A 25079-nucleotide genomic window follows, 5' to 3' on the forward strand; every position below is an offset into this window, starting at 1 on the left:
ACTAAGAACACATAGAACATGAAACCTAGCTGTGCACCTTCTACCAATAATCTTTGAATCACTGTGTTTTAATCTGTATGAATTATGGACTGAGATGACTATTCATGTTCAAATTCACATTTTTGGTTTGTTCCTATTTCATCCTGAAGCAAAGCGTTAAAGATGTGCTTTAGTATTAGCTGTGTACTTACTAATTTTTCTTTCAGCTTTTCCCGCCATTCCTCCTAAGGCATACTTGCACACAGAGAGAAGACACACGTTCCCTGGTATAGTCTGGTGAGGTTTTTGACAGCAGGCGTGTGCTCTTAGGGTACTGCTTGCTTGCAGTACATAGGTGATTCATTTCAAGTTTTATCTTAGGCCTGGTGATAACTGTGACAGCAGCTGTAATGGTACCTGTGACTTCAGCTGAACTACCCACGTATGATAACGTACCAAGACTACTATATTTATTTGTAGTCTGGGGGAGGATTAAAAAAAATAAACAATAATACACAGGCTAGTTGATTTAGTGCATGCTACTGGTGCAGTTTGTGCTTGAAGGTGCAATCCTTTAACTTACTGATTCCAAGAACTTGCATTCCTGAGAAGAGTCACCTAGAGGAAGTATATCTGCCTGCATGATATGAGTTGCGCGGACAGATATTTTTTTGCACAAGAAAGGGTAATATGATTTTTTCCAGTTTCACTTCCTGCAGCCAGGACCACATTAGGACAGAACTTTACTTATATATGACGACAAGACCATCTTTTATAAAAATGTCAGTCTCTGTGTGTGAAATGGGGGGGGGGGGGGCGGAGAGAAAAAAAGAACTGATAGAAGAAAGGTGCATGAAAGTAACAATGAGGCAGTACCAGTCTGAGTGGGTATCAGCAGTCTCATTCAGAAGAGACAGTGGTGGAGTCATTGCAGCAGACAAGATTTGTCACATTCTTGCCACTCATTTCTATTCAGAAGAAATCTTGTGGTTTTCCATATCCCCTGTGGTGATTGTGTCCTTTCTTATTTAGCCTGTTTTTTCTGATTATTATTAAAAGTTTCACTGAAATTGAACCACTGTTCTGAGTTGAGCACCTTCTGCTGAAGCTCTTTATGGTGCTGAAATCTATCAGAGTTTCTATTTCCTTGAAGGTGCTGCCCTCTTTCTCACAGTTCTGTGATCCCAGCCTCACAGGACCATTAGCATTTAAGCAAAACCAAAACAATAAATTTCTGATCTGTTACATTTGACAAAGACTCTTAAGAATGGAAAAAAGACATTCTATATTGCAGTGCGCAAGTTGTTTTGTTTTAAGAGCAGGCTTATTTTGATGTAGAGCATAAGAAAAAAAAAAGCCTAGCAAAAATATTTGGTAAGAGTCACAGCCAAAATCCCAACTTTCTTCAGAAAAAAGAGCAAAACAATAGGTACATACATGAGACAAATATTTCAGAGAGATGTGCATTTCAACCAACAGTCAACCTCATTTGGAGACCTATTAAAAGCATCAAGCACGTTGTACACTTGTTGCAGAACAAGTATTTTATTGGAATTACAGTTTATTTTATTTTGAATTATAATGGTGGAAACGAAATCCTAACAGTTCTGTCAATCCACCTTGGATCAATGAGAAAAGAACATCCTATACTTTGATAGGTGTCTTGAACATCTATGAAAATGTTCTTAAAAGAGATCTTTAAAATGTGCTTTGAAAGACTTTAGTGGATTCTAGCTATAAAAAAGTAATCTATGCAGTCAGAATACCTGAAATATAGCAAGTAAAAAACACTAGGTGATTCTGTCAGGGAGCTGTAAGGTCCCTTATTGATTGAGAAAAATGAAAAAACCCTTGAGAATAACTTTTCTAGATTCCCTCCTTCTCCCTCCCTCTCTCCTGGGGGTGGCATCCTGAAGCCGAGTGCCAGTCTTATAAAATGTTACGTGCCTGAGTGTTGGTTTTAAGTGGAGGAGATGTAGCGCAAGCCTGAGATCGCGCTATGTTCCTGGTCACCTTACATGCACCCAGCTACGCACACATAGATGCCAAGACGTGGTCCTGCCGTGGGGAGATCACAAGTCTGCTGCCGCCATGGGCCGGACCTGGGCGCACTGCTTCTGGCCACTTCGCACTGTGGTGATGAGAATAGCAATGATCCCATTCTGTTCACAGCTTTCTGTTTGGCTGTTTGATGTTTTGGAAGTCATCTTAGTGGTGCCCTTTTCCCTCCTTCTATTCAAAATTGAATCGTTACTTATTGACATAGTATAGGTCCATTACTCGGGAAGAGCGAGTATCTCAATTCTCCGGAAGTTGGAGCTTCCTATGCCTTAAAGCTTTGTTTGCTGCCAGGATATACTGCATTAGAAAGGAGAGGTAACAAAGAAATGAGAATCAGAGCTCAACTCATCATTTGACAGCAAGAGGCAGAGCCTACGAGACACTTTGAAATGGCTGTGGTTTTTTTAGCCTGGATGCTGAGGGAGCTTATCCATCCAAAAGCTCTTTAGGCTGACGTGAACACATCTCTATGTACTACTGCTTCTGAACAGTACATCTTAACCCAGAAGCTTTCAGAAAGCTTCCTTCTAACCTCAGTGTCAGTCAGCACTTTTCTGCGCAGATGCTGAACTTGCTTTAGGGCCCAACGGGCAGCGAGCTGCTGGGCCCGCAGGGGCACGGCGTGGCATGGCATGGTGTGGCACGGTGCTGCGTGGTCCAGCCGAGATGCTGGGTGGGGTCAGAGGGATGGCAGCATCCCTCGGGGTGCTCAGGAGGACAAGGTGGCTCCAGTTGTAGAACTGGAGTTTTCCACCGTTTCTCACAGAACAGGAAGCAACCTCAGCCTTCAGGATGAGATCAGACCCTTTTACTTTGTTATTTGAAATGCCTGCCATTCCCTAGGACACAACAAAACCCCATAAATTTAACAATCTTCACTGCTGTAGAGAAATGCAGGAAAATGAGAGTAAATCTCTATCCATTGTCAGTGTATTAAACTCAACAAGATGAGTTTGAACCTATTTTGTATTTGTTTACTCAGAAGTAGAAAGAAATGCAAAGTTTTTGGCTTTGTCTCTGTAAATCAAAACTATCACTGGATCCACTGGGTTCTTCTAAATAATTGCCTTCCTGACAGACCATTGTTTTATTGTTTTTGCCTAATTTCCTCTGTTCATACTTATTGCTCCTTTCTCTGTTAACGTCAACTCAAACACTTGATCTTTTCTTTATGTAATGAACCTTTATATTTCTAAATCTTGTTTTTCTGCATTCATTCAGCTTTCCTTTTATAAGAATGTATGTTGTATTTTTCAAATGTTACAGTTTGCTTATAATATTCAGATAAATCTGCATTTGTAAATACAAGCACCTGATAAAAATCCAAAATGAACAATGAAACCCTGGCTTGGACAATTCACCGTTACCTTAATTTCAATACTTTCTAGTCTTTCATGTTGTTTAAACTTGGTGCAATAGATGCTAATCTCGAAACTTTTCTTCTTTTTTTTTAGCACATGGATTCATGAAAACCAAAATTTTATATTTTGACAGTAGTAAAGGGGTTTTGCCTGGAAATACAGGAGGCAAATCTCTCAGCTTCTTGCTGAATTATGTAAATCTGCTTTGGCAGCTCTCAATAATGAAGACACTGAAAATATTAACAAGAAACTCAAAATACCTATTCAGATGTATGAAGAGAAACTAAAGAGTGTATTTCCTAATTTTCTTAAACTCTTTACTGTCTGTAGCGTAGTGTCTTCCTGGTGTAGGAATGGTGGCAAGTATAACATGATGCTATTCTTATCCAACAGAATTTTACATTCATTTTCATTGGTGCAAATTGCAATCTTAGACTAAAGTCAGGAATGTATCCCATGAAATTTAGAGAGGATCAATTTCTCCTCCCATCTCAGAAAAGAATAATGTATAAAGTTAACTTTATACCTAAGTCTCAAAAGGAAAATTGAAAGGCACTGGTACTCCTTGGGTAGCATGCATCTGAGATGTCAAAACAAAACATTCTTTTAGTAATTCATATCTTCACTTATTCGGATGGTTGAATTAATTACTGTGAAACTAACAAGCAACTTAACAGACTGAACAATAAAACGGTATCTGTTTTTTATCTAAAGTATCATCGTAATTCTTTTGTTGTTGTTGATTACTCTGTGAGATTACAGCTTCTGCATGTTATCTTATGGTTTTTACAGTTTCAAAGTGGTCAATCCTTTATGATAAAGTAGCTTCTGCATTGAATGTGGTTCTTTGACTGATACTGGCTGCAGAGCAATTCAAGTGGAGAATTATAATGAAATTAAATTACTCCATAAGTGAATAAGCAACAATAAGCAACTTTACAGTTAAATTATATCTCTGGGAGTATTTTAAAAGAGCGATATTTTTACAAGATATATGGAGAAAGCAATGATTTAAAAGAGATTACTTTACAGGAAAATAAATTACAGACTTCTTAATAGAAGTTTTGGATGCTCTTTCACTAGTGAAGAAGTTGCTAAGTCAACTCCTGTATGTCAAACTCCAGGCTAATATTTTTAGAAGCCCTCAGAATTAATGGCCTTTTGTAAAAAAAGGTCTATGAGCTTTCTCTAATGAAAGAGGAATATTAACTATTCATTAAAAAAATTAAAAATGAAACATAGACAATACTCCTTTAATGCATGCAATGAAATTCACTTTTCATCCAAGTGCATGTATGCAAATATAGTTAGCACATTTAAGTCGGAAACATTATCTACTGTGAACTAAGCACATTTATTTTGCCTTGGTATTTATTTCAACTCTGTCAAGGAGAGAAGAATGCTTTTCATTGTTTTATCAACTTTTTCTATAATGTATGACATTAACTAAAGATATATTTCCAGAGCAAAGAAAACCACAAGGAGAAATACTTAGTTTGAATGAAGTCTGTTCCCATAAGTGGTGCAAACAAATGTGCCATCTCTGTTCATACATGGAACGCTTCATGTGGCACAGAGACGAATATACTGAATGCATCAGCAATGGTGACCGCCAAGTCAATATCGGTTGTTTTTAAGCCTTCAGAGTTGACTGCTGTCATTACACTGTGACACCAAGTATGTTCTGTAATTACTTAGAAGGTTTTTCTTTAGGGCTTACATGTAGGCAATGGAAGTTTTTGGGGGTAAAATGTCAGCTTTTAATAAGTAAGTGCTATCATTGATGAAATTCTGTTTCTTATTGCAGGTCAAAGATGTAATGAAAAACATCATGGCTGGACTGCAGCAGACAAACAGTGAAAAGATTCTGCTGAGCTGGGTCCGCCAATCGACTCGTAATTACCCACAGGTCAATGTTATCAATTTCACCAGTAGCTGGTCTGATGGATTGGCTTTCAACGCGCTCCTCCACAGTCACAGGTAGGAAGACTAACTTTTCGTTACTTCAGTGAGCTTGTAACAGACGGCTGTAACAGGGCTTGAGAATGGTCTATCTATCATGTGAGGTTTTTAGCTGCTTCCTCTGTGGGTTTTTCAGCATTCTTTTAAACACCTGACTGTTCGCTTTGACCTAGGTGCTGTGTTTGGTGTCCGACTGAATCCTCTTGTGGAGGGCGAGGGTCTGAGCTTTTCACCGTACAACAGAATATGCTCAGTTTGGATCCTTTTCTGGAATTTCAGTGTATATACTAAGTAGATAGTCTCAAGGAGTACAGGGTTGGAAACTTTTGAGAAGAGCAAGCCTTTGAGGTTGTCCTAGAGAGAGAAGGAGATTTTCCTATGGGGACTTAGAGGAGGGAAATGAGTGTGTTTATTGAAAGCCTCTGACAGTTGCTGGATGGAAAGTATGGATTTGCATCGAAAGGACACAGCTGGAGAGGGTAGCCTTTGTTTTCAAATCCTTTCATGTTGTTCCCCCAGTTGCTTTGAGTTTTCACCCTTTCTCAGAAGTTGTCTTGTTCTAGTCGATGCTGTATAAAACTCTACCTTTAGAGATTCAGAGTTCTCTGGTGGTTCTGTGTACTTGGCTTGTAAGGTCTTGGCTTGTAAGGAAGACATGCAAGCCAAGACCTATCTTAAAGGTCTAGTTCTTGCCACTACTGGTTTTAAAGCAGTACTTATTTTTACAATGTGGTAAGCCTCCTGATCTCTTTTCTCCTACTTCTATACCTCTCTCCTAAAGGGGGCTGTCCTGCAAGGTGGCTGACTGCTCCAAATTATCAGTTAGAGTTGAGTTTTTCAAGAGATAAATGGGTATGTTCTGTTTAGTAAGAGACAACAGGGATTTACAAGATATTAGTACAAGTCAGGTCTTTTTTTTTTTTTTTTTTTTTTTTTTTTGTAGTTGCATTAAAGGCTTAAAATAAAATAAGGCAAAATACTTCTAAAAGCGTAGTCTGAGACAATATATGCTTTCCAAATTAAGCAGTAAAGAGCTCCAGATACTTCTTTCCAAAATTTTCACTGGCTCATGTAACTGTTGCTGAATGAAACTATCTGATTAAGTCTATTGCTGTAGCAGCCTGAAGACTAACACTGGCAGCCATTTACGGTGGCTATGCCTTACACCACCATCCCAGGCACAGTGAGCATCTCTGGCTGTCAGTCCATTTTTTCACCCTGCTTATGCCTGGGTTCCTTGAGTAGATCTGACTGAACAGAGGTCCAGGAACTTTCAATTACAAGCGTTTGCTTGTAATGTTAAGAATGAGGCTTTATCTTAAGGAAGACTTTATTATAGTCTAAAAGGCCTTTGTGTATATCTTTCAGCTGCATTCAGTATTTATAACATTAACAACTGGCTTTTTAGAATCCTGCTGTTACTCTGCCGTTGATGTGCCTACACCTTCTTGGTGTTGGTGCAAGTATCTATGCAGGTATTAGGAGAACTGCGTTTGGGGACCTAATAAGAAAAGAACTAAAATATAATGACTATGTCATTAGCTTTTGATAACTACTTAAATCACTGATCATTCGTTAAAATGCGGTTTGGTGATTTATTTTTTTTTCAAACACTCTCTAAACTTACTTTTTTGTTATTTCTGCTGATAATAATTTCTCATTTTAATTTGCTCTGTCTCTCATTTCATAAGTGGTTTCATTCTGATGGACCTGAATATAGGAATGCAATTATCCTGTAGAAATCAATGAATCTCTTTCTTTCTAAAAATCTGATTCCATACTTGTAGATGATTAAAAAAAAAAAAAGCTTTGTGTGGGATAGTCTTCTGTCTGCATCACTTACCTTCACGGAAGCTCTGTTACAGTATGGGAGCTCACACATAATTTTTGAGGGCATGAATGCCTTTTTGTCTTCCTAAAACACCGTCTATACAAAAAATAGTTATGCTGAAATTATATTGGATAACTAATTAGTACTGTAGACTTAAAGGCTAAAACCAGTAGTAATCTCTGGCATTGTAGCTACCTTGATTTCATTTTGAGCAAATCAGTGGAGCAGAAGGTGGCATGTCTTTTCACCTAGGCACAGTATCAGACTGCCTGTTTCCTGATTAGAGTATCTGATACTCAGATATTCAGATTGCGTGCTCTACAGGACAATGTAATATCATCTGGTGCCTGAAATCAGTAATCAGAAATTCCTTTTTGTCCCTCTCTGTAAGAAGAGCTCCAGAAGTCTGAACAGAGGCTCGTATTCAGGGGCAGTTCCTCGTTGGGGAAGGCAATTGCCTGCCTAAGCCACATTGGGATTGACTAGACAAATCTCTAAGTGTCTGTATGTCATACTTTATGCGCTGCTGTGTTCAGTTCAGTGCAAAGTTCACCAGTTGTGAACATTAATTTCCTGCTCACTACAATATAAGCACTTTATTCAGGTTTTCTAAAACAGGGCTGCAAAACTTAAGCTTGCTTTTACTCTTCTTGTGTCTGCTGCCATAAATCTTGCATAGCTTTCTGCACAGTGAGCTTATCTTCAATAGAAGTGAAAAAGAATTACTCCATGGAAGTCTTGTCTCTTGCCCAGTAGTTAATGCACTCATCTGGGAAACGGCAAGTGTTCATTCGGTTTCCCTGAGGCAAGTCTCCAAGACTCCGAGACACACCAGTTGTCTTCTTCTGGACTTTAATCACTAAGTTATTCTGTAAAAGTCTCAGAGGAAGACCTAATGTTCTCTGAAGTCCTGAGTCAGTCATTTTTAAGATGAACCTTTGTGCTTAGTGTGTCGTCTATATTGATTTTCGGTGACTTTCCACTTCATGCTCAGTATGCAGGAGCACTGAATTGCCCTTCAAAATTCAAGATGCAGTCAATAAAATAGGTACACTAAGACACTCTGAGTGTTCAGGAGCACCTAGCTCTATCCTATAAGAATAAAAAGCCTTTTCTAAGAAGGGTTGACACCTAATTTAGTCACTTTAAAATGCAAGTACCTACTTGTTAGGTGTCAGAGTGTCTTGGCTTCATGCCTAAAGATGGTTTGAATAAACACTTAAGAATAGTTGATCAACACTGGTTTACATGAAATCTCAGAGAAACCTGGTGTCTCATACACCCTGTGCTTTATTAATATTTTGTGGTTTACATACATAGAATGACAAACCCTCTGAAGACAAACACTTTTGAATTTAGCTCCTCTGTTTTCCCTGTTTGATTTTCTGTTTCTCCAGTTCTCCTTTTCTACTTCTTTCTCTTCCATATCTTTGTTCTCCGTAAAGTTTGGTCCAGATGTTCTCTTCTTTTTCCTGTCTTCCTCTGAGTTTATTCCTCTGTATTTCATTAATTCACTTTTCCCATTGTCTTTTTTCCTCCTTCCCTTTCTACAATACCTTTCAGTACCTCTCTTTCTCCCAGCAATTTTTATATTGAAATGGGCTCTTGAGGGAAAACAAGGATATGTTGCTCTAATTGTCAGAATGGCTGCAGTTGTCTTCATGGTTACTTAGGAAATAACCTAGTACATATATGAAATACAATGTTGGAAAAATTCATTTTTAAAGATTTAAAACAAATGTTCATCATTCCTCAAACTTAAAAGTCTTTCATGATTTAATTGGCAAAAATAGTCTTTATTGCAAATAGTAGCTTCCCCTTTTGACACTGAAGTCTTTGAGCTTAGCCCTTTCTTCAGGTGTATTTCAGACATAAGACATAAGCCTTCCGCGTTGACCCTCATTTGTGTGCACAGTCTTTGTCACGTTTAGGTGTTCTCAGGAATGGAAGAAAAATTAGTCAGAAAAAGGTTGAAAATGTAGTATGATAATGAACTCATATGGTGGACCCGGTGTCTGGTATGTGTATCTTTCGCCAAGTTTAGCACTATTCCTAGGCTGTCTGCTACCAAAAAAAAACCCCAATAAACCAAACAAAAATCTCTCCAACACTTAAAGAATGATGCTAGCCAAATTTTTTCATAGTACTTAGGCTCTCTGAAAGTGAGGGAAGATTTCCTGGTAGCATTAAAGTAATTTCTTTTTGACATCTATAGGAATCAGTTTCTTACAAAATACAAACATTAAATTTTCTTTTCTAAACTCATTCCTATTTAATTTGCTTTTAAAAACAGTGCTTCATAATACTTTTATGGTATAATGTTAAGAATGGTATTTTGGCATAAGGTAGTAAGCTATTAAGATCAGTTAGTACATGCTGTGGCTAGTCCTACTGTGTATCTGAACCACACCAGTATTTTTACAATTAGATTTTTCTTTTAAAAATAATTCAAACATTTTTTTAATAACTGCATCAAAATATACACTACACTGTAGTCTTTATATTGCCTCATCTGAAATTTTGGCTGACTGTTCAAATTTTTAAGTTCTAACTTACTAGAAGTAGATCTAATTAACATTCTACTTTCAGAAAACACTACTTACTCTAAGTAGGAAATTTTTAGTCACGCTGTTTTACTGTGATTTCAGGGAAACGAAATTAACTTTTTTGTGAACTTTCCACAGCTCACAGCAGGTAATGGCAAATACTTCTGAAGAAAATATATATAAACTTTAAAATAAATAACAGTATACACTATCTTATGTTTACAGTAATTTTTGTGTCTTTGATTTATCCTTCAAGAGCTTTCATGTTCAGCCTTAATTTACAGACTGTTACATTTTTGTTGCACTAGCTTTGTCTGTGGGCAGCTCCTTTTGAAGGTGGGAAAGGGGGAAGAATAGCAGGAGAAAGTCAGTTGAGTAGATAAAGATAGGAGATGATAGACTTACATCTCTTCTTGGTTTTGATGTTGACACACTCTGGAGTTGCTATTAACAATATATTCCATGTGTCCATCTGGACTTTAAAAACTAAAAACCAAAACAAAGCAACCAACCAACCAAACAAACAAAAAAACCCACCCAAACCCAAACACCTCAGCCTCTCTTACATCACGTCAGTGTGATTTTCTAAGTATATCATTCAATTTGATTGCTAAATAGTATTTACATGTTTCACCGTAAAGTATCCAGGCTGAGCGACTGTGTGAAACATTTGAGTACAAACACTGCGCTATAGAAAATATAATTATATTCATTATAGTCATAGTCAAGGTCCTCATTGTCAAGGAATAAACACATTGGAAAGTTGTTATACCTTGGTCTTTCTTCTGCTTATGCCATTGTTATATTTTAGGTGTCTGCCCTCCAAAAACATCCTAAATAATACTAAATCATCTTTATTCGTGGTTCAGGTGCAAAAAGCTTAAGAATGGAGGAAAAAAAATTAAGGCTGCCTGGTTGAATTTCCACAACAATATAATGCACAAGCACAATGACTCCAGCTCCGAAATTCCTTAAACTCCTGAGATGTGGAAGGCTTAAATGTTGTTATTAAAGAGAGGACACTGGCTTTACATGAATCACCAAAAAGATCTGATATGGTTACTTTTACTTTGATGGTTGATAGCAATGAAATAACTGCATGTCTTAAATAATAAAACAAAACAAAACCAATCCCTATCTTTTAAGTGGTGATATTTTCATTTCTCTTATATAATGTTTTCAGTGATGGGTAGGTTTGGGGGGGGAGGTGTGAGGTGTTGTGGTGTTTGGTTTTTTTTTTAAAAAAAAAGGTTCAGACAGTAGTGTGGAATTTATATCCACATGAATATTTTCAGCATCTCCTTGAAAGGATTAAAAGAAAGTAAGAGACTAGCATGAAACACTAACTACGAAGACATAACACACTGTGAGAGCAGTACTCTCAGTGGGAAGCTTTATCTCTCATAGTCTTTTAACCCACCATTCCCTTGCTTACAGCTATTTGTTTTGATCAGATATTTCTAATACCCTTTCTCTGTCATTTTACAAAGGGGTTACTTAGAGTAGATATTCCCATTTGTATAACCACTATCTCTCAGTAGACATTTAGGCTTCTTAGCAATTGCTTTTAATGCTGAATGTGAGGAGCAGTGGAGCACAGGTTACTTGGCAAAGCTACAAGGGCACATCAGTAAGCCCGGGGTGCAAATTTTCGGAATAGGAAGATAAACTAGGGATATGGTTCCTTGAATGGTATATTCTATGTTGAACTGAATAAACCAGGCAGGAGCTGTGGAGTGGCACCATCACCCTAGGAATATATGGAAACTAAAATATTTTGCTAAGGAAGAAAGGTCAATCGTGCTGCAGTTGAAACTCTCCCTACTTCAGGCGCCAGATCACAGAGAGCTTTCCCCATTTACTTCTTGTAATGTTTTTCCTCCAGGTGGGTAGCAGAGACATCTTTGCCTCTTTCCTCTAACTTTGTTGAGGCCTCCCCCCTGCCCTGGCCCTTTAATCAGGATTTAGAAGTGGGAACAAGTGGCATTCATTAGCTTCCTCCTTATTTCTTTAAAATGCTTGAACTTAGGCCCAGTGACTGCCTTAGAAATAACCACTTCACTGCAGCTGTCTCTGCTTCAGGGTGGTAGAGTGGGGAGGGGAGAAGGAAAGTGGCATTAAAAAGAGGTCCTGGATAGAAGAAGCAAGTTTGTCTTCAGTAAGTTAAAGGAAAAGTAGAAGTAAAAGTAATGGTATGGAAATACTTTTATTGTATCAAGTCACCAGGTTACATGCTAGTTAGTGGCTCCTGGTTTCTTTTACTTGTGAGATTACTGAAGACATATACAAGATTTTCTTGTATAAATAAAACTAGAACAACAACAAAACCATAACTTTTTTCTTGAAAAGGAGATGGTAACTTTTATGATCTAAATGTAGCTCCTTTCGATGTACACTGATGAAAAGTTTTTGTGGCATAGATTGGTAAATTGCTCTCTTGCTAAATTACTTTATTGCATACCAATTCTAATAGCATTATAACCTTAGCTAGAAGTTAATACAGCTTCAGAAAATGGCATATTAAAACATGCATAGTGTTTCTTTGTGATGTTCATAGTTACCTTTGTGTAATTATTTTTTACCAAAACATTATGTGAGTTATAGAGGTTGCTGTTAGAAATGTGTCACTTCAGAAATGCCAAAGAAATTAAAATACATTGTGTGATGTTAAAGTATCTTCAAAATGTTTCAATTCCTTCCTTTAGAGTTCTCCCTCTGGAGTCTATGCCTTGTTTCTCTTAGTTTTCTTGAATTTACACGTTTGCAAAATTCATTACGTCTTCAGGCTTCACTGTCATGTGCATCTTAGATGAAAAAAAGTATTTGAGTGAATAAATATGTTCTTTAGTAAGTAAAGAAACCAACCCCCAGAAATACTGTTCACATTTTCTTCACTGCTTATAAGCTCTTGTGGAGGTTATTTAGTCATAATATCTATTTCTGTGCTCATGAAAATTAGCTTTCCATTTTTGACAAAGATTTAGCAGGTGGTGTCTGAAGAAAAATGAGAAGACTTTTTAAAGATGTGTCTTGAAACTGTGTTGCTCATAGGGGCTACAGCTAGGAACAGAGCACTGTGGTGGGATGGAGTTACTGGACATAGTTGTCTGCTGTCTCTGAGTTTTGCTTTGTTGCTTGTTTTGAATCGGATGGTAACCTGTTGCTTTTTGTGGTAATTGTGGTTTCTCCTATCCATAACTGCAATTTCTGCATAGAGATAGGTCTGGATGTGTTTGGCCTTAGTATACTCTAGCTTCAATTTTCCTACCCTGGCTGATCTTTAATTTTTTTTTAATTAAGTTGATGCTGTCAGAGCTGAGTTGCAGTAGGTAGCTGTGTACTTGTCAGTTGTCTTGGAATCTGTGCTGTCTTCTTTATACTTATACTAAGAAAATTAGAAATAAACCTGTCAGTGGCTTACTGAAGAGCTCTTACTATTTCTCTTTAATAATTGTGTCTCAAAGGGTTCCAATTTTTGCTATCCATAGTAAGTGTAAAAAAGAGATGCTACGTATGCTCTACACGGGAACATGCATATGCAGTAGAGCTGGTAAGCAGGCAAGTTCAACCAAGGTGTTCTACAACATGGTGTTATCTGAAGCTTTGTTATTGAAGCTTTTGTGTTTGCATGCTTGTGGGTTTTTTGGGTTTTTTTTGGTTTTGTGGTGTTTTTTAAAAAATCAATCATTCTGTCTGTGTCTTATATTAAGAATCCTACCTCTACAGAAGATGTGATGATAATAATCTTGGCCTATCTGGACACATTAACTTGAAAATATCCTCCTGGATTATGCAATTGAGAAGTTGGATGAAATTGAACATCTAAGATAATAATGATGACAGAGGTTTTTCAAGATGAATCAGACAATATTGTGTCATTCCTCGATGAATAATTCTAAATGTTATTGTACTTGCCCAGTGGAATCCTGGCTGGTTACAAGAAAGCATGTTCCTCTATATAAAATCTTATATCACCAAATGAGTCATGATTGTGTGAAGATAATGTGTTGCTCTGAGCAGCACAAGTGTGATTAGAACTTCAAACCAAATCCCTGTAAAAACATTGCAGGGGGATGTAGTCCCTCAGATGTCATTCTGTCCTCTCGTTGTCTTAATAGCTTTTGTCACTGAATAATCTTTTCACACCCCGGTCTCTGTTGTATTTGTGCAACGCACCCTTGCAGAGCTTTTTAAGAAAGTCATAACGGATAGCTTTGTGGTTAGTACAGTGTTTTCTAAATTTGATGTATGAGCTTATGGATCCTATGTCATATGCCAGCCAAAAAATGTTAAATTTGGAGGGAATGAAGAATTCAAGAATATCCATATGCCTCTAGAGTAAGTTTAGGAGTGTGACGGGTTGACCTCAGTCAGCAGCTGAGCATCCAAACATCCACTGTGTGGAAGAGAATAGGAAAAGCAAAAGCAAGAAAACTCATGATTCACAATAGAGACCGTTTAATAAATGAAGGAAAGAAAAATAGAAAAACAAATGATGTAATGGCAGTAACTCAGTAACTCCCACAAGCAGACTGATGTGCATCCAGTCTCCAAGCAGCAGCCACCTTGGAAGACAAAACCCCCACCCCTTCCTCTTCCTTTACCCCAGTATGTATTGCTGAGCAAGTTTTATAGTATGGGGTATCCCTTTGGCCAATTTGGGTCACCTGTCCTGGCTGTGTCCCCTTCCAGCTGCTTGCCTACCCCCAGTCTACTCCTCCAGAGGAGGCAAAAGGAGGAAAAAGAGAAGCTCCTGATGCTGTGTAAGTACAATTCAGCAATAGCCGAACAATTGGTTTCTTATTAACGCTGTTAATCCAAAACACAGCATCGCATGGACTGCTATGAAGAACGTTAACTCCATCTCAGTCATACCCAGTACAAGGAGGATGGAAAAAATCATGCAGACATAATCTGCATTTTGGAAATACCTGTGTTTTAGTACACAAACCATTCTATGAAATCACAGACTTAATGCATCCATGACTTGAAACAGAGATTATCGCCTCTTAAATTTCCTTTCCCTTTCCATCCTGCCTCCAGCCAAATTTAATATTTTGAAGTTGTTCTGCATGTGGGAAGGAGAAACCTCTGGTTTTAATTAATGTTTAAGAACCTGTGCATAGAGAAGCAAAATACTTCAGAATAACTTAATTGTTACTATGTAAATCACTCCTCTCTGAGAAAAAAAAATTGGACAGCAAAGGTACATAACTGGAAAATTACTACTACATAAATGACATTTTCCTTTGCTCTCTTGAAGTTATTACAGTATGATATAGTGAACATTTTTGCCATCTATTAAAACTACAGGAGACTGTTTAAAATGAACTTTTAAAATTAATAAAAATGTAAGTAAATCTGTCATAACTAATTGCAACATTTTCTGTAAATAACATACTTGATTTATCTGTAGGTAAAATTATATGTTTAAATGTTTTCTGATTTAGAACAGTGTATCAAAGTCACAGTAGTGCAGTTAGTTTTCTTCATATTACGTGCACATTAATTACAGAATACCTGATTAAACATTTTTCCCAGAGTGCCTGATAACAAATTCTGATCTCTTAATGGATAACTCTCAGATGAAATGCCAAAGATCACAGTGTATTAACATTATTTATACTGCAAATAGTGCAACTGATACACAATCTGAGCCTTTGTGTTATCTGAGCTATAACTGAGTTTTGGTCATTCTGTCTATCCCTGCAAGAGCATTTAAATTGTGCTCTCGTGCTTTTGCTCCTATCAGCTAAAACCTATGATTGGACTACAGTTTTGTACTGATCTGAAAAGCGTGCATTTTTCTAAAGGCTTTGGTAAGGAAAGAGGCGTGTGCAGCTACTCCGTGTGCATTCCGAGGTCATGAATTTTTGAACTTGTTGACCAATTTCAATCGGTTACAACAGCGAGCCGGTAACCTCAGAAGCAGTTACATGCTTAGAAATAGTAAGCGAAGTGAAAAACGGGTGGCTGGAGAGAGGAGGAAGGCTGCAAAATGACCTCAGCAGTTATCTGTCCTGCTTGGCCTGCCACAAGCCGGTCCCAGTGCGCACGGCCACAGCACGTGACCCTTCTCACGCTGGCACCCTTCAGGACTGGGAGAGGGGAGCAAGCTCTCTGCGGGCATTTTGGGCAGTGACGGGAGCAGAGGGCTATGAGTGAAAACAGGCGGTTTGGAAGAGTGAGGTTATAGGCTGTTGGGACTTAGTGGAGAATAAGAAATGTGGTTAATGTGACAGTGATGGGCATGGATGAGTATAAGATGCAAACCCATTAGAAACCAAGCTTCATTAGTTCCAGCACTGATTTAACAAGTTCTTTCATTAAGAAAACAAAACAGTATTAGCTGATGCTGATGGATAGCCATAGAAATACACAATTAAATGTAATGCTTAGAAAGAAGAAACTTACTGTTCCTCTTATTTTTGCTTTAGGCCAGACCTATTTGATTGGAATGCTGTTGCTTCTCAGCAGTCACCTGTACAACGATTAGACCATGCATTCAACATAGCCAGGCAACACCTCGGCATAGAGAAACTCCTTGACCCTGAAGGTTAGTAGAAGTTATGTTCTTTTCTCGAAGTGGAAAATCAATTTTTCCATGCATTTGATAGTAAATTAATTTGACTTCTTTGCACAAGAATTCAACATTTTGTGAGATAAATCATAAACTGAAGCAAAATCCTTTGTTTGTATATGTTTTAATGTTAACTTTGTGCTCTGTTGAAATAGCATAAGAACTGCCTGTATGCACATGCTCTAAAACAATTTTTTTTTCCAGCTTTGGGGCCAGAGTTTTAATGTATGTGCACTGAATTAAAGGTATCCTAATAAGTAGCTGATTTCTTTTTCAAAGATCTAGAGCATTTGCAGCTCTTATATCTTCTGGAAAGATCATGAGTTCAAATTATGGCTTAATATATATCCAAAATATGTATTCAAACTCTAGATACTCATCTATCTAAAATATGACTTTTATGTCTTCTGTACATTCAAATTTTATCAGGATGACATGATTCGTAACTATCATTTAATCTTATATGTAATAGACTTGCCTATCTTACCTTAACTCTCTTTTGCACTTCCTTATGCAGTCATGTTTGAAAGGTTCCTGTGTTTTTCACGTGATCTTTTTAATTTTGTCCATTTCTGTATATTCTTTGCCCTACTTTCTGCATTGCTGAAAGCCTAAGTAGTTTTCCCTCAGAGAACATTTCTAAAACATTCTCTACTACAAGGCAACGTTGAACAGTGGTTTTTTCCTTTTTATGTATGCATTTGTGTGTGTGTGTATATATAACTATATCTAGATATGCTTTTTCCACACCATGATCCATATGGTATATTTTCATGCAATTTCCTGCAATTTGCCTAATAAGGCACTAATAAATGCAGTTTTATATATGTTTATGCTCTTGACAGTGGCTTACCTCCTAGTGAGTTTCTGATGGGAAGAACCAGAATTTAACAGAATGTAAAAATTATTTTAAAACATAGCATAGTGTCTCTTAATGTTTAAATGTAATAGGGCATGTCTCAAGGTTGAACTAATAACCTTGTATCCCTTATATTTACCTAGGCAAAATATATGAAAAAAACTGTCTGCTTATGCTGTAGTTGAACATCGTAAAGCTCTCTGGTTCTGTAACCTCACTGCTTTGTAGAGTGAAAAATTGTCAGAGCAGATGGTTTAATTCAAGATGGTGATATTTTGCCCTGTGTAGAGTTAAAAAAGGAGCATCTCAAGCAGTGCTCAGAATTGGAGTAGCAAGTAAGATTTAAGAGTCAAAGATGACAGGGACTTTCCACCTCATAGGTGAAAGCTTTGTGAGTGTTTCCTGAGTGTCCATCTTGCGTGCAATCAAATAGTTCCCCTTGTACCAGCAATGTATGGGGTGTCTGTAATGGAACTTGTGAAGAAATGCACAGTAAAACCAGTACAGCGTTGCTTGCTAGTACACTGTCTTTCATCTCTAGAACTGAATTTGTGTGAACCACTGGAGGGGAAAAAGGCTTGCAGTGTACTAAAGCATGAGACGCAGCTCATAAGCTCTGAATGAGATTGGAATTGAAAACTGGGTTGCACAACTGAATAGATATAGTCGCGGTCTTTGCTATAATTGGTTGAATGTTCTTAAAATAGATTAGTGAATAAGTTATTTTCTGTATGCAAAAGTCACTTTTGATTAGACATTTTATTCTGGTTTTGGCAATGATACTTGCAGTTGTTTAGCCAACAACTGAAAATCTCTTAAACGTTGGTGGTTTTCCAAATGTCTCCTGTAATTATTTGCTATTCAGTGTTGTAAATCGTGGTGCTTGGCACCTTTTTTTTTTCCCCTCTACAAATAAAAAACTGCAAACTTTTCCAAAGGAAAACTCAATTCTGTACCTATTTGAAAACATATGAATTTTTGAAACTATAACAATTTGATTCATGATAATAAACCTGTTCCTAGACTGAAAAGTAGAATTAGTGTTACATAAGTGAGGAATCTTGTTTGAAGGTTCCAGCATACTACTTATGTAGCTTTACTTTGTATATTTATCACCTCTGCTAATTAGATACTCAAATATCTCTTAGCAGCATATTGTGTAACTTTATTCTCTGGCTGCTAAGATAAACTGCAAAGTGCTGCTATATTAGAACAAAAAGGGAGCATGCATTCAGTGGTGAAACATTATTTTAATGTAACTTAATATATGTCAAAACACCACACATGTAATTTGTGAACAGTTTATTTTTTTTGTTAATTAAAAATTTGCTGTTGCATAATATTTTCAAAATATTATGTAGAAAGGAAGCCACTATTCAATAAAGCCCTGCTCTTCTACAACCATATGCAGTAGTCAAAAAAGAAAGGGTATGGGTTTTTTCTTTGTGTTCTGAATTACTGATGATGAAACAGATGACTAGGGAGTCGCCTTCGCAATTACATTTTGAAAAGTAAATATTTTTATTCAGCCAAACATTTTCTAGCTTATATATGAAGTTCATTTGTTTAAGGTTGTTGATATTTCAAGTCTGTCCCGTGAGCAGCTTTTAAAACATTCATTCAGAATTTGATCTCCATTTCAATCACCAATGTGGTTAAGATATAGGCTATGTTTAAGTATTTCCTGTAAAATCCATGTTGTGTAAGTTAAAACTTTTGTATTTTGATTCATGCAGAGGTGATGGTTCTTGCTATTTTCCGCACTTCTGTTGACTAGTAGGAATGCTTTTTTACATCAGCAGTGTATCTTAAAGCATTTGCTTTACTTAGTTTTTAAGCAAATGAACTTAACAAAATCTACCCTAGCCAATGGTATTTATAGTGATGATGCATGTGTCTTAAAACAGACAAAAAACCGTAGGCATCTCCTGTAAAAGGCTTCTTCTTCTGTGTCCTTGTATCTTCTTAAGAAATTCTTTTTGCACACAAGTCCTAGAGTAGTTTGCCAAAATTGGCTTGTTCCTGTTTTGATACATTGACTTTGTATCTTGTCTATAAAGCTTGGTAATGTCTTCACAGAGCAAGTAACCTTACTTACTTTCTCTTAAAAATAGCAATCTGTATGTCTTCTGCTTATAGCTTTCCTCTAAACAAAATTAGCTAAGGAAAGATTGTGATTAATCAGATGTTATCTGAAGATACTGTGTTTTGATATAAATTCCCCAAATAAGCTATATTATGCAGCATAGAATAAATTCTGCAGAGCTCTTCTGAAATCAGAATGTTCATAATATTGGAGGGGAAAAAGCAAACAAACTTGTCTGCAAGAATAAGATATGTGGTAGGAGCTTTATTCCAGCCCTTTTGTGTTCAGACAGGTGAGAAAACTGACCACGTTCCTCAGCAAAAATTTCAGATATGTTGTTAGCTGTTGGTTCTTTGTTTTGTTGGTTTTTGTTTGGGGTTTTTTGCCCCTGGTGTTGAAAAAGTGTGTAGAAAAACATAAGGGATGTGTTTCCTTCCTCTCTTCCGTCATGAAAAACTAATGGAAGATCCAGCTCTGTTCTGGACACAGGAGTTGAATGTACATTAAGTAAGTTTGCTAATGACGCTAAACTAGGAGGAGCTGTGGCCCTCCTTGAGGGTAGAGAGGCCATACAGAGAGAAGTGGATAGACTAGAGAGCTAGGCAATCAGCAAGCATATGAAATTTAACAAGATCAAGTGCCAAATTCTGCACTTGGGACAGGGTAGTCCTGGTTATATGTACAAGCTGAGGGACAAGAGACTGAAGAGCAGCCCTGCGGAAAGAGATTTGGAGGTTTGGATTGATGGCAAGTTGAATATGAGCCAACAGTGTGCCCTGGAAGGAAAAAGGACCAACTGTGTCCTGGGCTGCATCAAGCACAGGACAGCTAGCTGGTCGAGGGAGGTGATTTTCCCCCTCTGTACTGCACTGGTGTGGCCCCACCTCGAGCACTGTGTGTGATTTTGGACACCTCAATATAAGGAGGACATCAACCTATTAGAGTGTGTCTAGAGGACACACCAAGATGGTGAAAGGTCTTGATGGCAAGAGTTACTAGGAGCGGCTGAGGTCCCTTGGTTTGTTCACCTTCTCCAAGATGAACTAATCACCTCTCTGGTGATCAGTGATAGGACATGAGGAGATGGAATGAAGCTGTCAGGGGAAGTTCAGACCGGACATTAGGAAAAGGCTCTTCACTGAGGGGATGATTGGTCACTGGAACAGGCTCCCCACGGAAGTGGTCACAGCACCAAGCCAGAGTGCAAGGAGTGTCTGGATGACACTTAGTCACATGGTTTAGTTTTAGATAGTCTGGTGAGGAGCAGGGAGTTGGACTCTATAATCCCCATGGGTCCCTTCCAACTCAAGATATTCTGTGATCTTTTTGATTGAATCTTGCCAGTGAGTGAAATGTAATTGGGCTTGTATGTTTATCTGGTCTTGGCTACTGTAGTGTATGAAAGATAACAAGGGAAAAAATAAGGTGGTGTGAGGGAAATTGATGGATAGTAGAAAGTGTTATTTAGAAGAAAGTTAATAAAGACCTAGAGATTAGTGGGTAGGATTCAAAGGGAAAAATGTGTTTGCAAATTGAACTTTTTAGGCCAAAGTATGCCTACATAACTCACAATGACCTTTTGTTCTAAGACATTTATGATTATGCAGCTAAGATGTTTTAAATCTTGATAATGTTCTCTGTAATCCTTTCAAAGAAAAAAATAGTTATTTTCCTTTGGTGGCTCAAAATTAATGTTTGTGAGCTTGCAGTCGTGTCTCATTCAACTCAAAATGGCATGTAATGAACATTGCCAAACTCAGGTCATTTTAATAGTGATTTTTGTTCGGATTTGAATGGCAAAGCTAGCATGTGGAAAATTTCTACAACAGTAATGTGTGGTTTTAGTGTTATTTTCTTTTCTCTTTTTTAAAGACCATTACTCTTAGTACAACTAAGGAAAATGTTTGACTGGTTGTTCACACCTTTGCAATGACTGTTGTGGTATTCTGGATGTAAATTTGAGTTACTGACTTTTGACAAGATTTTTGGTTGATTGTTTTCAATGCAAATAACTCACATTGCTAATCTCTGACTGCTCTGTTGAATTTAGACTATTTTAGACATACATAATACAACTCTGAACATTGTTCTTTTAAAAATTATAAACTTAAAAAGTCTTCAGCTCCCTCTGTTCCTCACTCATTATTCTAAGCTATTGTTATGTATAGGGAATGAGTGGTGGTGGAGATACTTTCTGTCTTTGTTGGTATGGGTTTGTTTTAGCTAATTTCAGCAAAAAAAAAATTCTTAAGCACATCAACCAAATTATAACGACATTAGTAATTATAACACCTATATAAGTAAGTTTGATCAATTGATCAAGCTGTTAAGATTAGTCTGTATCTTTTAATAACATCTAATTATCAGTACCTACGGTTACATTTTTCAGTAGTTACAGATTCTTCATGATTATTTTATCTGTATTGCAGTTGTGGAAGAACATGATTCCAGTCTTTACACACACACTTCAGAAAATATAGTAAAGGCTACTATGTTGTGTGTCCACTTTTTCATGAGCATCTTTTTAAATATCACCAAGCAAAGAATACGATAAGCAAACAGCAACAAATGTGTTAGCATCAGCAACACATAGTAGTTTACATGTTATTGGCTGTATATTGAGTTTTACTTTTTACTTTGGGATAAAACACACATGCTATATAGGAGCAGAAGGATCTTTTGAGGAACAGTAGGGAACGTTCTCTCGGAAACTGTATCTGGGAATGTATCTGAGCTGTGTCCTCTTTCCCCTTACAATAACCAAATGTGAGCGTGGAAGCAGCAGCAGGAGGTGAAGTGTTTGTGTGCTCCCTTCTAGCAATAAACATCAGATTCTTGGTTTAATGAACTTGTCCCTGCTGTCATTTTGCTGGGTCTTGTGCTTGTTTGTGCTAGCCCGATAATAAATAGACTGTGAAGTAATGTAATGGCATTTCTGCTGTCCTTTTTAGGTGAAGTAATTATCCAGTTTCTTATACTTTACTATGTAGCCTGATAAAAACTTTGTTTAATCCATCCCAGTCACATTTTCCATATTTTTCCTTAATTTGCACTGATGACATGAGTTTTTGGCACCATTATTAAGTGATAATGAGACTTACAGTTTTCCATTTGATAACTTTTTTGTTTGATCTTGACTTTGCATACTTCTGTATCTCAACAGTAATGGGCTCTACTATACCTGTAGCACAGAGAAGAGGCGAAAAAACTGTCAGTGTTGTAGTTCATGAAGTTGTTAACCCTGTCTGTACCAAGTAGTTGTATACAGTAGCAATACTATTTTTCAGTTCATTTTATTGCCCTTGGCTATATGACTCATGTCAACGGAGTATGAGAAGATATTTGTTTTCTATCATGTTCTAAAGTTTAGAAATGTTTTGCCTAGTACAGTGTCAGTCTGTGGGATTTTTTTTTAAGGCGGGGGGAGACAAGTTACAAGATCTGTGTTTGATATTGTGCTGCTGAGAATAGTCAAAGAAAATGCTGGATCAGGCTTAGAAAACATTATTCCACCTGCACAAAAACCTTATAAAGGTTAGAAAATAAAAAAAGAATTCTTTTGTTCAGACTCTTTTTGGTTCTCAAATCCTGGAATGCTTTTTATTAAGTAAGAGGAAAGGCTACGGAATTCACCATAATGAAAAAGTTAATTGTTACAGGATGTTATTCATGGAATCATAGAATGGTTTGGGTTGGAAGGGACCTCAAAGCCCATCTAGTTCCAACCCCCCTGCCATGGGCAGGGACACCCTCCAGTAGACCAGGTTGCCCAAAGCCCCATCCAACCTGGTCTTGAACACTTCCAGGGAGGGGGCATCCACAGCTTCTCTGGGCAACCTGTTCCAGTGCCTCACCTCCCTCACAGTGAAGAATTTCTTCCTCATATCTCATCTAAATCTAATGAAATGTATGATTAGTGGATGGTTTTGGTTCAGACACCAACTTCTAAAATTATGTCCTGTATCAAGCTAATCAGTGAGCAGTTGTTAGCTCTTAGTGGTAATGTTCAAAACAAGAAAAAGATAAATCCCTTAAAAGGAATTAAGAATTTGTAATCATGTCCCCTCTCCCTGCTGAATTTATTTGAATCTTAAAATTCTTCTTTAAAAACCAACCAACCAAACAAAAACAAACAAACAAAAAAACCCAGGAAAAATGTGTTGAATTAGCTTCTTCAGGTCTTGTTCATGTTCTGGCATATGAATTCTGCTTATCTCTAAGCATTCCTTCTACTGAAACTACATACAGCAGGAGTGGACTTGCATTAGCATTGTTATAGCATTGAAGTACAACAGTAAAAGCACAACCTTGTAACTGTTGCTTTACTGTTGGTCAGTACAAATTGCAGCTCTAAGTCCTGGATATGCCATCATGCCATATCGTGTACTTTATCTTTAGTTCGTAGCACAGCTCTGAAATGCAGAGCAAGTTAAGGGCTATGGAAATATTTCCAAATTTCCAAAATAATGGTAAAAGTATACAGTTTCTTGGCTATGTAGTACAATAGGTAAACTTTTATCTGAATGAATTTGTGATACAAATAGGTTTTTAAAGTGGTTGCTAGTTTGATCTATGTTCCTGATGTAATATTTTACATTACATTTCCTTCTGTGAAATATTTGTCCACCAAATTAAACTGCATTTTTTATTTTCCTACTGATAAGGTGAAAGTCTTGCTTTTTCTTTGCAGTCTCAAGCAAATAGAAATAGTCAGCAAAATTAGTAAATTCACTAGCCTCCGTCTAAAACTACTTTCTCATCCATATTTATGACTAGTTTTATTACTACCTCGTTGACCTGTGAGCAATTTAATTAGAAGAGACTACTCGACAACCAGAAATTTTAGAAGTTTTCATGAAAATAAATGACTGGAAGGGTGCTGCATTAAGAGGCTCAAGGATAAAACAGGCCCTTTCTCTTATCAGTGGGAAAACTTAAAATAACTGGATGCATATGTTAGGAAAGAAATGGCATTTTCTATCATAATGGATTTGCAGATTATAATATCATTTCAAATACTGAATTTGAATTATAAAGAGCTCTCTCTGCATTGTAAGGTAGTTCAGCAACTGTTAAACCTAAGCATCAGTATACAGAAAGTCTGAAAATATTTGAGATGTAGAACGGATTGTGTGATATTTCTCAACAGCTTATTCAAGCAAAAAGAGTTGAACAAGTTTCCTCAGTGTTTAGACTGTGAATCTGAGTCACTCACTTTTTGAACATGTAAAAAATAAGCACTTCAGTAATATCAGTGTAGGCAAGATGTAAAAATAAACAATTCCATGTTGTCCAAAATTTTCCATATTTTCTTTCAATAGTGAAGACCATTACCTTTCTCCCCAAGAGGAAAAAGTAAGCTATTATATTTCCAATATGTAAGCCAGCATAGAAGACCTTTGCAGAGAAAGTTGAATTCAGAGGTTGTATGGCATGCTACTTGGGGAGAAATTATATATGATAGCTGGTGACACCAATGACAGTTCAACTTTCTAAAAAAAACCAATCCATTACTACTTCTATCAGGCAGTGGAGCTTTCTGAAGTCTTAGATTCTGAAATATTGACATCTGAACATTGTTTTCATTAAGAAATAAAAAAAGGAAAAAGAAAAGTGGGGGGGGAGATTTGCGAAATTGTAAAAAACCAAACCAACCAAAAAACCAAAACAAAAACCCCAAGGAAATATAAAGATTCATTCTTAAAGATAATGTTAGGGAATACCAGCTTGATCTTAAAGTGGTCAAAAGGCCTTGTATATGAAATGGGAATGAAGACTGTAAAAGAGTACGCATCTGCTTGTATCTGCTTTGAC

General features: G+C 37.1%; 1 protein-coding gene across 7 annotated transcripts in view; it reads left to right on the forward strand.

Moving 5' to 3' along the window:
* The window catches only part of DMD (dystrophin), a 1313294-nt gene that overhangs the window by 393810 nt on the left and 894405 nt on the right, over positions 1-25079 (forward strand). For all 7 annotated transcript variants that reach the window (XM_054840966.1, XM_054843533.1, XM_054803063.1 and 4 more), the window contains exons 6-7: positions 5209-5381; positions 16178-16296. In XM_054840966.1, coding sequence (XP_054696941.1) covers positions 5209-5381; positions 16178-16296 — 292 coding nt within the window. The remainder of the gene's footprint in view (positions 1-5208; positions 5382-16177; positions 16297-25079) is intronic.

This window comes from Grus americana, chromosome 1 (assembly GCF_028858705.1).
Source record: "Grus americana isolate bGruAme1 chromosome 1, bGruAme1.mat, whole genome shotgun sequence".
Classification (NCBI taxonomy): domain Eukaryota; kingdom Metazoa; phylum Chordata; class Aves; order Gruiformes; family Gruidae; genus Grus; species Grus americana.